Source organism: Petaurus breviceps, unplaced genomic scaffold, assembly GCF_028583685.1.
Source record: "Petaurus breviceps papuanus isolate PSGF00001 unplaced genomic scaffold, PetGlider_PUasm1.0 101, whole genome shotgun sequence".
NCBI lineage: Eukaryota > Metazoa > Chordata > Mammalia > Diprotodontia > Petauridae > Petaurus > Petaurus breviceps.
Window position 1 is genome coordinate 8,694,592 of NW_027185575.1, and position 15,715 is coordinate 8,710,306.

The 15,715-nt window shown below is 36.3% G+C and overlaps 1 protein-coding gene across 6 annotated transcripts in view; it reads left to right on the forward strand.

The window, feature by feature from the left end:
- Window positions 1–15,715, forward strand: part of LOC138158801 (splicing factor, suppressor of white-apricot homolog) — a 126,414-nt gene that overhangs the window by 75,180 nt on the left and 35,519 nt on the right. For all 6 annotated transcript variants that reach the window (XM_069085075.1, XM_069085151.1, XM_069085227.1 and 3 more), the window contains 2 exons: window positions 2,155–2,388; window positions 9,419–9,609. In XM_069085075.1, the coding sequence (XP_068941176.1) occupies window positions 2,155–2,388; window positions 9,419–9,609 (425 nt within the window). The remainder of the gene's footprint in view (window positions 1–2,154; window positions 2,389–9,418; window positions 9,610–15,715) is intronic.

Genomic DNA, 15,715 nt, shown 5'->3' on the forward strand with positions numbered 1-15,715 from the left:
TGGTCTTACATTGCTTTTTTGGGTCAGTTACTCATGTTGTTCAGATGTCAAATGAGTGCTTTTGGCTCTGGGGGAAATGCAGCTCTTTAGATAAATAGTAGAAGTAATTTTAATGTAAAAGAATTAGCTCTTGAACTCCTGAAATACTTTTCATACATGAAATCCATAAAGAAAAGATAATTTATCAGTGAATTAGAGAACACAAAGAGCCAAAGCAAAACACATGTAATAACTTCTTTATATGATGTTTGCCATAAATAAGTGTTAATTCCCAAATCAGTTGGCTATTTGGCACCATTTGCTACTGCTGCTTCTACAAATTTTTGAGATTCTCTGATTTTTTCTGCAGTGTTCTTTCTTTTGCAGAAGAGTAATGATAGGAGTGGCTAGGTGGCACAGTGAATAGATCACCAGCCCTGAAGTCAGGAGGACCTGAGTTCAAATCCAGCCTCAGACATTTAACACAAAAACTAGCCATGTGACCTTGGGCAAGTCACTTAACCCCAATTGCCCTCCCAAAAAAAAGAGTAATGATAAATTACCTGTTAGCTTTGATGAAGTCCCTACCCTGAAGGAACAAGTATAGATAAAAAATAGAAGAGGTGACATCTCCAGGAACCTAAGTCTTTACTGTTGGTTGTGGTTCCTAGTACTCTAGTTGGGAAAGAAAGACTTGGCTTTAGAATTGCTTCCTTACTTTTTACTGGACATTTTCAGAAGATGTTGTTTTCCTTCTTTCACTATTGAATATTTACTATTGATATGTCTTTACCATTGAACAGGTTTTTTTGGCTTCTATGCTGTGGGCTTTCTGACCAGCACTGCTTAAAGAGAATGTACAAATAGTAAAGGGTTAATTTCAGGTCACGTGTCATACCTTACAAAAGATTTACTCTCTTTTAAGTTATTGATCCTAGAAGATATAGTTTTAATGTGAATAGCATGCCTAATCTAAAATACTATAAAGTGAATGATCTGTACAAATTGAATAACATTGTAGTCTATATAGATATTGTTATTTAATGTTTTCTTTTTTATCTGTACAAGGGGATGATTCTTGGCCTTCGTACGTAATGCTTCTTTTGTTATTTCAGAGTATATGCTATAGCTCAGCATTGTCACTTTAATGGACTGGTCCTACATTTCCAAGAGCTATGATGTTAAAATGTTCTACAATACTGTATCCTGCAAATCACTTGATTGCTTTTAATAAACATGTAGTAAATGACAGATGCCAGTGCACTGTGCTAGGTACTGAAGATACAAAAATGAAAAACTACAGTCCTTGCCCCCAGCATATATATAATCTGATTGGGGGAGGGGGAGAAGTGAACCAAGAAGCAGTTTTATGAGTCATACTATAAATAGGGCTATAGGACAAGTTAATCATTTTTTGGAGAGATTCCAAGTAGGAGGAGTCATTTCTCTTTGTGGCAATCAAAGTTTCATAAAGGAGGTACACCTGGATTAGGTTTTGAAGAAAGAAAATTATTTTAAATAAGCACGTATTGCGATGTTGGCTGTGTTTTGAGTGTATTTGAATTTTCTCTTTACTACAGTTATATAATCCCCTGGTTTGGTGTTTTGGTTTGTTGTTGTTTTAATAATCCACCATGAATAGCAGTAGCCATTTTTAGTAAGATTATATTGTTTATCAAGACTAACTACTGTTAGCTCTTGATAACTGTTTAAGTATGTGAATAACTAGTCTAGAAATTGTAAAAGGAAAGGAAAGAAAAAAAAGATTTCTTAGAACTAAACCTTGGGACTTCAAATTTTCTCATAAGTTTATTTTTCTAAGTACCAGTGGTTGGTAGGATAAAGGATAAGGTGAGAAAGGAGAGAGACATGAGCTAATGGGAGGATTCTTGGGTAACAATTAAAAAAGAAAGTGATAAATTATCCTGAGTTTTAGAAATTCTTGATAGAATTTTTGCTATCATAAAGCTTCATTGTTCTGTTATAAAAAGCTTATATAGATATACTTCTACTAAAAAAGGTTCTTAGGTAGTGACTGAGGTTGAAAAATAAGAGGTGATATATACCTTTCTATAGACTTTTTCTTTTGAAGTGGATAATCAGTCCAGTGAAAACTTTTAACTCTTTTTGCTGGAATCTTAAAAAAACATTTAAATTTTCATCTTTTCTTCATAGCTTCATTTGCTCCAATAAGCTTTGCAATCAAGGCGAAAGAAAATGATCTGCTTCCCTTGGAAAAAAATCGTGTTAAGCTAGATGATGACAGTGATGATGATGATGAAGAGGGCAAGGAAGGCCAAGAGAGCTCTAGTAGTTCTGCAAACCCTAACCCAGCACTTGTCACACCCTGCGTAGTTGTTGAGGAGAAAAAGCCTCAGCTTACCCAAGAGGAGTTGGAAGCCAAGCAAGGTAGGTAGATGATTATTTAACTCCCTGGGAAAATAGGCATTACATATATGTGAGATAAATCAAAAATAGCTATTTGCTATGATAAAACCTAGGAGCCTTAGAAGACAAAACTATCAGAAATATTCCTGGTTTCTTACGGATTTTTTTTCAACTAGAAGTTATATGCATTCATAAACATATTTTCAAAGTTCCATATCATTTTTGCCTACAGCTGCTCAGTCAAGTATAGTCTTTGTTCCCATTAAAATTTTGTTTTGAAATTAGTCACATTAGCATCCATAAGTACAGCAAGTTAATATGTGTTGAAAAGAGCTCTAATGGACAAAGCATTGTTTTGTTTTAATTGCTATTGTGGGGTGAAACCTTCAGGCTTTTTTCCCTAGTTATATCCCTGTTCCAGAATGGGATTTATCTTTATGAATTGTCTTACCACAAAACAACTGAAAGTCTCCTACTTATTCCTATACATATAAATTACTTCACAGTATGAAGAATATGAAGAACATTGCTCCCTAGCAGATCAGTACTACGGACAACTTTTCGTGGGACATCACTTAGTATTCACAGTTCAGTCTAAAGAAGTCTAGAAAAAAATTTAGCAGAGACTAGCAAATCCAATTATGCTGGAGATCTCAAAGTAGTTAATTCATTTTTTATTTTCAAGTGAAAAACAATATTGTTTATTATTTAATAGTTTATATTTACTTATATTTTATATTTATTTATTATTATTTTGTAGTTTTTTTCTGTATTAAGGTGAGTGGAGCAAATGACATTTGTAAAAAGGCAATTTCTAGCATGTTAATTTTACTATCAAGATTTTATATTAAACTCTGTCCTCATGAATTTTACCCCAAAACTTTACAATCATGTACTTTTGTCTTTCTTTTTTCCTTTGGTGGGGGAAAGGCCAGGCAATTGGGGTTAAGTGACTTGTCCAAGGTCAAACAGCTAGTAAGTGTTAAGTGTCTGAGACAGAATTTGAACTCAGGTCCTCTTGGTTCCAGAGTTGGTGCTCTATTCACTGTGCCACCTAGCTGCCCCAAGGTCATGTACTTTTACAAGTGTTTGTATAAGATAAACAAGGTATTGAATCATTTGGAACAATGGAACAAAATACTTCTCATAGAATAATAATTGATTTGTTATGAGCATGGTATAATGATAATCATTCTGAATTTGATTTTTCAGTTTGTAGCTATATGTACTGTATGGAACTGTTCTAAATTGCCTTTAGCATTCCTAAATTTGGGTTACAAAATGTCAAAAACATAAATTTAGAAACATTCAAAAAATGATTTAATTTTAGTTTAATGATTAATTTTTACATAATAGAAAATAGAAAGTAAGGTAGGTTGTAGAGTGGATTTAGTTCTGGGCCTAGAGTCAGGAAGACCTGAGTAGAAATCTTGCCTCAGACAGTTATCAACTATGTGACCTTGGGCAAATTACTTAACCATTATAATAATAATACCTTTCCCAGGGTTGTAAGAGGATCAAATGAGATACTGTCTATGTAAAGAGCTACATAAATGGTAGATACTATTATTGGAAATGCTATAATGGAGTATTTTAAGAGCCAGGATGGTTGATTAGAGGCAGTTCCACTGAACTTTCTCAACATTTCCCTCCAAATAGCTTTAACATAATGCCTCAAATTAAATTAGTGGCAGAGTCAACTAAAGGTCAGGGTGAGAAATTTTTCTGACCTAAGAAAACATAGGTGAGCAGGAGAAGTTTGTGACACTGGGATGGAAGCCTGTCTGGTGCCCATATACATGGTATCAACAACAGCAGGAGCTCTCAGCCCAGAGATGGTAAGGGGGGTCAGACAACTGGTAAGAAAGAGATAACAGAGCACCCCTTGCTGGCACTGATTAGAAATTATATTGACCATACATACATCTGGATGTCAGTTCCAGGTAGATAGGAGCATTGGGGGTCTGTCACAAGGCAAAAGGGGCCCTGGTCACAATTCCAAGGCAAAGAAAGCACTAGCACTTGTGACTGAAGGGGACAAAGACCACAGTGCAGACCAGGACAGCAGTGACTATACTTCTCCTAGGGTCATACCACCTTGGAAGTAATAAAAATTTGCAAAACCCTCGAACCTTGGGACAGTTAAACCCCAACTTTAATATAAAGTTCAAACTCAAGAAATAGGCTGGAAAAATGAGCAAACAAAATAGAGGAAGAATTTGACCATAAAAGGTTACTATGGTAACAAGGAAGACCAGTGCATAAACTCAGAAGACAGCAACAATGTTGAAACAGCTTTAAACAAAGCCTCAAAGAAAAATGCTTTTTTTGAAAAGTTTTGAGTTCTAATTTATATTCCTCCCTCTCCTCCCCCCGAGGTGTATTCTATATCGAGTTGATATAGGTTATACATGTGTAATCATGGAAAACATTACCAAATCAGCCATTTTATATAAGAAGACTTTCAAAGAAAAAGTGCTAATTGAACCCAAGCCCAATAAGAATGTCTGGGAGAGTTAAAGTGGTAGAGGAAAAATTAAGAAAAGAAATGAGTGATACAAGTAAATTATGAAACAAGAATTAACAGCTTGGTAAAAGAAACACTGAAGAATACACTGAAGAAAATAACACCTAAAAACAGAATTGACCTGAATGGCAAAAGAGTCACAAAAATTCACTGGAGAAAAAAACTTCTTAAAAAAAAAGAATTGTCCAGATGAAAATAGAGGTACAAAAACTCACTAAAGAAAATGATTCCTTAAAAATTAGAATTGGGTAGGTGGAAGCTAATGATTCTATAAGACATCAAGAAACAAAAAAAAAGTTTAAAAAATGAATAAATAGAGGAAAATGTAAAATATCAGAAAAGCAAGTGAACTGGAAAATAGATCAAGGAGAGATAATATAAGAATTACTGGACTTCCTGAAAGTCATGATCCCTTGAGAGAAATTGCATTATGCTAAAATGTACTGTAGACAATGAAGTAATAATCAAAAATGTTTATAGTAAGTTTCTCTGATAAAGTCTTTTTTTTAAGGCAATGAATTGGGAAGTTTATTTTGTGAAACCTACAGAGCAAAAAATGTATTAAAGTTTTTCTTTTTTTTTATCAAATGCTTTATTAACTTCTAGCTTACATCGTTCATTTCTACAAGATTTTGAGTTACAAATTGTCTTCCCCTACCCACCACCCCAAAATAGCAATCCCACTGGATATCCCCTCCTCCAATCTGCTCTCTTCCATATCTTCTCCTATACCCCTTCCAACTTTCCAGTAGAACACAGTGGATCTCTATGCCCCATTGCCTGTATATCTTATTTCTTATTTACATGTAAAAAAAAAAATACTGATAATAGTATATATATAATTTTTTTTTAAACATTTGATTTTAAAACTTTGAATTCCAGTTTCATTCCCTTCCTCCCTTGTCACCCACCCTTACTGGGAAGATAAGGAATTTTCAATATAGGTTGTACATGTGTAGCTATGCAAAACATTTCCATAGTAGATTTATTGTAAAAGACTGACCATATTTCCCTCCATCCTGCCCCACCTCCCACTTGTTCGGTTCTCTACTTTGATCCTGTCCCTTTTCAAAAGTGGGTGCTTCCAACTTCCCTCTCCCCCAGCCTGCCCTCCCTTCCATCATCTCCCCTCTCATAGCCTTCCCCCCTACTCTCCTGTAGGGTGAGATACCCTATTTAGTGTGTGTCATTCCCTCCCTAAGCCAAATTCAATGAAAATAAGGTTGACCCCATTCCCTTTTGACTTCCTGTTCTTCCCCTCCATTGTAACCATTTTCCCTTACCTCTTCTATATGATAGTTTACCCCAATCTGTCTCTCCCCATCTCCTCTCATTATATTCCTCTCTCACCTCTTAATTTCACCTTTTAATTATCATCCCTTCCCATTAAACTGGTCCTGTGCCCTCTATCTATGTACACCTGTACACATATATACACACATTTACATATGTATTCATATGCCCATATACCCTCCTGTATAGACATATATATGTATGTGTATATATATATATTTCTATTCCCTTCAATTATTCTCATACTCAGAAAAGTTTCATAAGTTACAATTATTGTTTTTCCATGTAGGAATGTTAATAGTTCAACTTTTATAAGTTCCTTATGATTCCTTTTCCCTGTTTACCTTCTCATGCTTCTCTTGCTTCTTGTATCTGAATGTCAAATTGTCTATTCAATTCTGGTTTTTTCATCAAGAATGCTTGAAAGTCCTCTATTCCACCGAATGATCATATTTTCCCCTAAAACATGATACTCAGTTTTGCTGGGTAGGTGATTCTTGGTTTTAATTCCAGCTCCTTTGCCCTCCAGAATATCATATTCCAAGCCCTTCGATCCCTCAGTGTAGAAGCTGCCAGATCCTGTGTTATCCTGATTGTGTTTCCACAATATTAAAGTTGTTTATTCCTGGCTGCTTGTAATCTTTTCTCCTTGATCTGGGAATTCCGGAACCTGGCTATAATATTCCTAGGAGTTTTCTTTTTGGGATCTCTTTAGGGAGGTGATCGTTGGATTCTTTCAACTTCTATTTTGCCTTCTGGTTCTAAAACATCAGAGAATTTCTTGAAGGATGATTTCTAGCTTCTTTTTTTTTTATCGTGGCTTTCTAGAATGGTTTATGTAGTCCAATAATTTTTAAATTATCTCTCCTGGATCTATTTTCCAGGTCAGTGGTTTTCCCAGTGAGATATTTCACATTGCCTTCTATTTTTTCATTGTTTGGATCTTTTTAATAGTATCTTGATTTTTCATGTAGTCACTAGCTGCCATTTGCTTCAATCTAATTCTGAAAGAATGATTCTCTTCAGTGAGCTTTTGAGATTCTTTTTCCATGTGGCAAATTCACCTTTTTAAGACATTCTTCTCCTCGTTGCCTTTTTGAGCCTCTTTTGCCATTTGAGTTAGTCTATTTTTAAGGTGTTATTTTCTTCAGTCAGGTTGTTGACTCTCATTTCATAATTTTCTTGCATCATTCTCATTTCTCTTCCTAATTTTTCCTCCACTTCTCTTATTTGGTTTTCAAAATCCTTTTTAAGCTCCTCTATGGCCTGTAACCAATTCGTATTTTTCTTGGAAGCTTTTGGTACAGGAGTTCTGACTTCACTGTCTTCCTCCTGTTCCATGCTTTGATCCTTTTTGTCCCCAAAGTAGGAATCTAATGTTAGATTCCTCTCTTTGCTTTGCTTCCCTCGTTTACTCATGTTCACTCAATTACTTGAATTTTGGGCTATTTGCCAAAGTAGGACTCTACTACCAGACAAGGGAGCTTCGTTGGCTGCTGAAGGTATTAGTTGGGTGCCCTCTCTGAAGCTTCCACACACTCTGGCAAGCTGGTCACACACCCCAGGACCTCCACCCTAGACCGCAATCCAGCTCCAAGCAGGTTAAAACAAGAGTTATTACCCCTCATACTGGTCATTTGGTCCCCCTACAGTCTGCAGGCCAGGAGCTGAAGCTGCCATGTGGCAGCAGCTGCACAGCCGCAGCACCTCAACAGCTTCTCCCTCCAGGGGATAAAGGCCGACCGCAATCCCAAACTACTGGATCCCAAAATCCACACTGCACTGACCTCTCACTTTGTCCTTAGCATCTATGGGTTGATAATTCTGGAAACCACCACTGCTGGTAATCTGAAGTCCCTGATAAAGTCATTTCTCAAATACATACTGAGTATAGTACTGAGTCAAATTTATAAAAATTAGAGCTATTTCCCCCTTGATAAATGGTCAAAGGGTTTGAACAGGCAGTTTTTAGAAAAAGAAATAAAAGCCACCTGTAGTTATATGGGAAAAAAATTCTCTAAGTCATTGATGATTAAAGAAAAGCAAACTAAAACGTCTCTGAAGTACCACCTAACACCTACCAGAAATGACGAATGTTGGAAGGGATGAGAGAAAAATAGGTAAATTAATGAATTGTTGGTAGAGTAGTAAACTCATCCAAACATTCTAGAAAACAATTTGGAACTGTGTCCAAAGGGCTATAGAAGTGTGCATACTGTTTGACCTAGTATTATATCTCAAAGAGATCCAAAAAAGGAAAAGGACCTATAGGTACAAAAATATCTATAGCAACTGTTTCTGTGGTGGCGAAGAATTGGAAATTGAGGTGATAATCATCCATCAGGGAATTGCTGAACAAGTTATGTGGTTAAGATGGAGTATATTGTCCTGTGGGAAATGACAAGGTTGGGGTGGTTTCAAAAAGATGTGGCAAAGCCTATAGTGAACTGATGGAAAGTAAAATGAAATGAACTGGGAGATCATTGTGTGTAGTAATAGCAATGTTATGGTGATAATCATCTTTTAAAGACTTGACTACTCTGATCAATATAGTGATCCAGTATAGTTCCAGAGGACTTATGATGAAAAAATGCTGTCCACTTCCAGTAAAAGAACAGATGAACTCTTAGTGCAAATTGAAGTATAATTTTCTCACTTTATTTTTCTTGCTTTTCTAAAATATACATATATACATATAGCTAATATGGAAGTATGTTTTGCATTATTTACTTTGTGTGATTGATATTGTATTGTTTGCCTTTTCAGTGGGTGTGGGAAGGTAGGAGAGAATATGGAACTCAGAATTTAAAGAGAAAAATAAATTTTTGAAAATATTTTATAAAAAAGAAATGTTATGTCTTTGCATTTAAATGAATCGTATAGTCTGCTAGCATTCAGTTTTCATAGTAGAGAAAAACAAAATTTTGTACTAAAACTTACTTGCTAAATGTGCTTTTTTTTTTTTTTTGCTTTTTGGAGGGCAGTTGGGGTTAAGTGACTTGCCCAAAGTCACATGGCTGGTAAGTGTGACAAGTATCTGAGGCCAGATTTGAACTCAGGTCCTCCTGATTCGAGGGCCCGTGCTCTATTCACTGTGCCACCTAGCCACCCCTGTGCGTTATTTTATAGGTGTCTTTTTCCTTTTTTGTTAAAAATCAAGTATGAGAAAACTTCATTCCATTTCTAAGATGGCTTGCTACAAATTGCCCATATTTTCTTTTGTTTCCAAAGCAAAGCAAAAACTAGAGGATCGTCTTGCAGCTGCCGCCCGAGAAAAACTGGCCCAAGCCTCCAAGGAGTCAAAGGAAAAACAGCTTCAGGCTGAGCGGAAAAGGAAAGCTGCTCTCTTTTTACAGACTTTAAAAAACCCCATGTCGGAAGCAGAGTCTGGGAAGGTGGAAGATCATCCCTTTGGTGTGGAGGTGAGCTGTGTGGGAGTACTGCATCTGCATGGTGCCATTGATGTTATTGTCAGTATGGCTGTTGTTCTCGCCACTGGTACCTCATGGTGGCCTTCTGGCTAGTTTGAAAGTCTGAGACTCAGGTCTACTTTCTGTCCTTAAAATTAGGCAGATTTAAGTTGCAACAAAGGGACTACTGTAAATACGTTTTCTCTAGAGATATTACCTATATGCTTGCTATATATTCTTATATGTAGTATAACCATATACTATATTAGCCAAAAGTTAACCATATTGATGGAATATGGTAAAGAGTATTGGCTAGCACCTCATTTCATTATCAACAACAATCATCTTAAGTTCCTCTTAAGAACAGCAAGCAGTTTTTGTTTTGTTTTGTTTTGTTTTTTCAGCAAACAAAAATCTGCCCTCTACTGCTTCCTTTCCCCATTAAAAACAAACAAAAAGACAAAACCAAAATACATGTTTCAGTCTGCACCCTGAGTCTATCACCTTAGGATGTCAGGGGATAGGTAGCATGTTTCATAATGAGAGCTCTAGAATCATGGTTGGTCATTGAATTGATCAGAGTTCTTAAGTCTTTCAGAATTATTTCTCTTATATTGTTTTTGTTATTACATAAAGTTTTTTTTTCCTGATTCTTTTCACTTAACTGAGCATCAGTTCATACAAGTCTTCTAGTTTTCTCTGAAACAGTCTGTTCATCCTTTCTGAATGCACCATAGTATTCCATTACATTCACGTAATAGTAGCCATTCTTAGTCAAGGGCACACCTCCTTAGTTTCCATTTCTTTGCTACCACTAAGAATGCTGCTGTAAATATTGTATATATGTGTCCTTTTCCTCTTTCTTTGAACTCCTTGAAGATACAGACTTAGTATGGTATAGCTGAGTCAGAATATCCACAATCTAACAGCTTTTGGGGCATAGTTCCATATCAGTGAGGGGTTTTTTTTTTTTTTGGCCCTACTATCTGCCAGGTCCTGTAATACAGGAAGAGAAATGAAATGGTCTGTATCCTGGAAGAACTTCTGTTCCTAATGGGGAGTAGGGACAGAATAACATATGCCCAAGTAAATACAAAATGTAAACTGCATAAATAAAAAGTAATTTCATGGGGAGGCCAATAAGAGCTGGAGGGAGGGATCAGGATGAGGTGGTCCTTGAGCTTACCCTAAGAGGTAAATAATGAGGGCAATTATTCTAATACATGCAGGACAACCTCTGTAGAAGTATAGAAATGAGAAGTAGGATATCATGGATATGGAATAGCAAATAAGCTAGTTCAACTACTTGAGGAAAAGCAACATGAGATTATCCAGGAGGGAAATTGGAACAAGATTGTGAAGAGTTTTAAATACTAAAGCAGGTTCTCTTTTATCTTAGAGGCAGTAGGAAGCACTGAAGCTTCTTGAGCAAGCTAATGAAATGGTCAAAACTTTGCTATAAGAATATCAATTTAGGGGTGGCCAGGTAGCACAGTGAGTGAGAGCACCGGCCCCAGTGTCGGGATGACCTGGGATCGAATCTGGGCTCAGATACTTGGCACCACACCCAGAAATAACTGGCCATCTAACCTTGAGCAAGTTACTTAACCCCAACTGCTTAAAAAATAAAAGTATCAATTTAGCAGCCGTATGGAGGGTTGGTTTGAGAGAGGAGAGGCTAGATGCAGGGACACTAATAGCAAGGATTGATGGCGTCCTAAAATAGAGTAATTACATTATGAAAAGAGAAGGGAACCGGTGTAAAAAATGTTATAGATATGGAACCATTGAGATTTGTCAGCTGATTGCATATGGGGAATGAACAGGTGCATGCAAAGCATTTATTGAGCACCTGCTATGTGTTATGTACTGTTCTAACAACTTAGGATACAATTGCAAATGTACAAATTGAGACAGTCCCTGCCCTGAAGGAGCTTATGTTCTAATTGGACAGACTGCAAAGAGGTAAGTGGTAGCCGGTGAAATGAGTCATCCATATCTCATCCTGTATGTGTGAACACCCTTAATTCCTCCTACATATGGCCCCTGGTCCCATGTGACCTGCTGGAGCAGCAGCAACCCCCCAGAAAGCTCTTCCCACCACAGGCTCCATGTGACCGCATTTCAGCCTATTAGGAATCAGGGAAGATCTTCCGATTTCCATTACCATTACAAGTGGTTTAGCTGACTTGAGGACAGAAGAAAAGGTTTACAGTGAAAGTGAAATAGTTCATCATTGAAGAGTAAGCATAAAGGATGAAATACAGCATTGAGAACCCAGTTGAAATTAGAAAGAAGGAAAGAAACATTAAGTACCTACTATGTGCCAGTGTGCCAGACACTGTACTGAACCTTTTCTATTTTTTAAAACAAAGCTCTGTCTTTTTTGGTCCTTACAACAACCCTGTGAGGCAGGTTATGTTATTGTCCCCATTTTGCAGTTGAAGAACTGAAGCTGAAAGAAGTAAAGTGACTTGCCTATGATCACACAGCTAATAAGTTTCTGCAACCAAATTTAAACTCAGGCCTTCTTGACTCCAGTCCCAGCACTCCATTCATTGTGCCACCTAGCAATGGTCAGCATGATCTCCTGACTTCTTCCACTTATGTATGAATAGGAGCCAAAAAAGTAGATGATGGGGAGTAATCCATGGAGGGGAAGGGGAAATAGAAAAAGATAAGCCACAGTAGGATAAGAGCACAAAGGATTCAAGAATAGAGAATGGTGTAAAGTTGAACCAGTTAGCTGTAGTCAGAATTTAAAAGGGAGAAAAATCAGGCCAGAGCAAAGGAGGATAGCCTGGGAAAGCAGGAAGTACGAAATCATAGAAGTAAACTTTGTGGGTCATGAAGGGTTCTGTGTTGAGATGATGTGAAGTTATACATCACAGGAGTTAAAGAGGTTAATGAATTGGCATTTGATGGAATATTTGCATGTAAACTGAAATCCCCAAGTATAAAGATAGTTGGAATAGAGCCCAACTATGAACCAAGTACTAAAATCTTGAGAAAGGATGAAGGATGCCCTTGGGAGCCAGGGGGTACCCATCATCAGGCTTTCCAGAAACCACCATATATAGCAAATATCTATGACATGCCTACTGTGTGCAGCCTGCTTTGATAGGCTTCCTAGGGATATACAAGACAGCAACTTTCAAAGAGCTTACAGTCTAGTTGGGGATAAGGCATTGACACAGGTCTAATATGTAACATTGCATGATTAAATATTTTGGTTACAGAGCAGACTTTGTGGAATCTTACTCTTAGCTGGGTCAGAAAGGGCAGAGGTTGCATAATTACTTACCAACACTGCTTCAGAAGTTTCTGAAGAAGTTTTTAAGAACTGGTGTTTAGTGCTAGTTTATGGACAAATGCTATGTTCAGTACTCTATACATCTTAATGACTGGTAAGAAATTATTGCTTACTGTTGCCTTTGCTAAGATAATGAACAAATTGACCAGTTGCAGCTTTCCTTTTAGAGTTAATACTAAATTTTTAACTATCCTGTTTTTGTGTAAATTGTTGCTTAAAACTTATCTAACCAGGGAAAATAACCAAAATAAACCAGTTAATTCTATGTAAGTGATAACACATTGTGTTTTGTTACTATCATATTTAATCAGTGGACTGACCTGTAGTAGTGTGTAATTAGTCATAAATTAAATTTCTTTTTCAATTTAGTTTCCTGAGACTTTTGAGAACTCATCCTGGTGTCTTGACATTCAGAGTATCAAGACTAAGTAACATAAGTTCTCAAACTCCAGAAAATTAAAATGAGATAGTTTGGGAATTTTTTCTATTGCTTATAAGATATTTCATTTCCCTTTGATGACTACCCAGAAGGTATTTAAAGTATTTTTTTGCTTTTTTTTTCTTTTTGGAGGGCAATTGGGGTTAAGTGACTTGCCCAAGGTCACACGGCTAGTTTTTGTGTTAAGTGTCTGAGGCCAGATTTGAACTCAGGTCCTCCTGACTCCGAGGCCGGTGCTCTACTCACTGTGCCACCTAGCCACCCTTATTTAAAGTATTTTTAAAAGATATTAAATATGTATTATATGTAATAACTTATTGTGTTTATAGATAGATATAATTCTGAGATCTGATCTCAGTTATGCATTTTTGTTATCTGTGATCTTTGAGTTTAAAACTGACAAACCACCTTGCTGCTCAGAGATACAGAGGAAAATAGCATCTGGGCCAGTAACTGAAATGAATAAAATGAAGTTACCTGACTCACAGGGTTTTGTGACAAGTTTGGAGTCACAGGCCTTGGGTTCAGATCTCAACTCTGCCATTTATTGGCTGTGTGACCTTAAACAAGATAACTAACCTTTCTGGACCCCAATTTCTTCATCTTGAAAATGAAAAGGTTGGACAGTTCTAAATCTGTCATTCTTTTGTCTTCTATTATTTTGTCTACCAATTAAAATGATAGTCCATCTTCTCATCTTGCTGAGTCTTCGAGTTTTAGAGCTTTTTGCTGTTTTATAATTTGAGGCAATACAACTTTTCTTTTTAAACTGTGTTCCAAGAATATCAAGGGGTCCTTTGAGCTTAGAAGCATTTTTGTGACCTACCTATTTTTTTAAATGACAAAAGATAATAGAAAATGACCAGACTTTCATTTCAGGGCATAATTATCATCATATCAGTAAATCATTACAATAAAACTGTGGCATTTTAATATTCCAGAATGACTGAAGAAGCTAGTACTCAGAATTGAAATCAATCAAGGACCACTTTGCATTTAAACTGAAATTTAGAATGGATTATGGTTGCTAAATTTAGATATGGTGTTAAGTACAAAAAACAGTGCTGCTTCTGAGGTAAGAGGTAAAAATAACAATTCTGATCATTCCCATACAACTTCTTAAAAGAAAATAGTCTTAGCAATATTTTTAAATTGGTGGATACAGGTTGTTTTGACATCTGTAGTAGCAGTAATCCTACATTAATTTTATAATACAGAGCTATTGTTAACTAGCTCTAGAAACCCCAAGAAGGGAATTTCTAAAACATGACATTTTGTTGTTACTCACTTGTTTCAGTTGTGTCCAACTCTTCATGGCCCCATTTCAGGTTTTCTTGGCAGAGATACTGGAGTGGTTTGCCATTTCCTTCTCCAGTTCATTTTACAGATAAGGAAACTGAGGCAAATGGGGTGAAGTGATTTGCCCAGGGTCACCCAGATAGGAAATGTCTGAGACAGAATTTAAACTCAGGTCTTCCTGACTCCAGGCCTGACTCCAGCTGCCCTGAAAATTATGACATAGATGACACCAAAACACAGAACTGAGTGAGGGCATCATAAGATTTCCAACAGTCTTTATGAAGCATTATCAGAATCTGCAATGTGGCAGCATGTTCTGTTTGTACCATCTTGTTCTCAGATAATCCATACTGCTTCTTTGAGTATTGTTTCAGACTCTGCTACACCTATAATCCTTAAATTATGACAGTGACCAGAATTGACCATTTACAAATATGTGCACTTAAATAAATGTGAACATTCATGAATATATCTATATAAACATTCCTTGACCACTGAAATAAAGGGGAACAGAAATTGATGGAATTATGTAGAAGTATGGGATATCTCTTCATCTCTCAAATTACCACCTCATGCTTATTGAGTATACCACTCTTCTTCATAAATTTCCATGACAGGATACATCCATCCGCCAAAACAAAGATGCTTGTCTGTCTTGAGCCACTTCTGTCCTGTTTCCATTCATCTCTGTTCTATTCCTTTGTATTTCGGTGGTTTAGGACAAACATTTCACTCTTAGTTTTAGGGGATGATTTCTGAGTGTTGAAAAGTTATATCATGGTCAAAAAAAATAAACTATACTTGAGATTTTTTTTAATTTTATTTTTATTGAATTTTAACCACAATTCATTTCATTTTAGTTACCTAATTTTCCCCATGCTTCCCCATATCTTCCCATCTTATTATAGCAGTATTTCATCTCCTTTTGTACAATACTTAATGTCTGCCTTCTCCCATCATTATGGTTCCCTGAAAGTAAACTTTATTTTTAAGATATTTTTTTAAAAAGAGAAATTTTTTGCTTGTTTTAAAAAATCATTTGGATAACTCTCCTGGATATATAATCA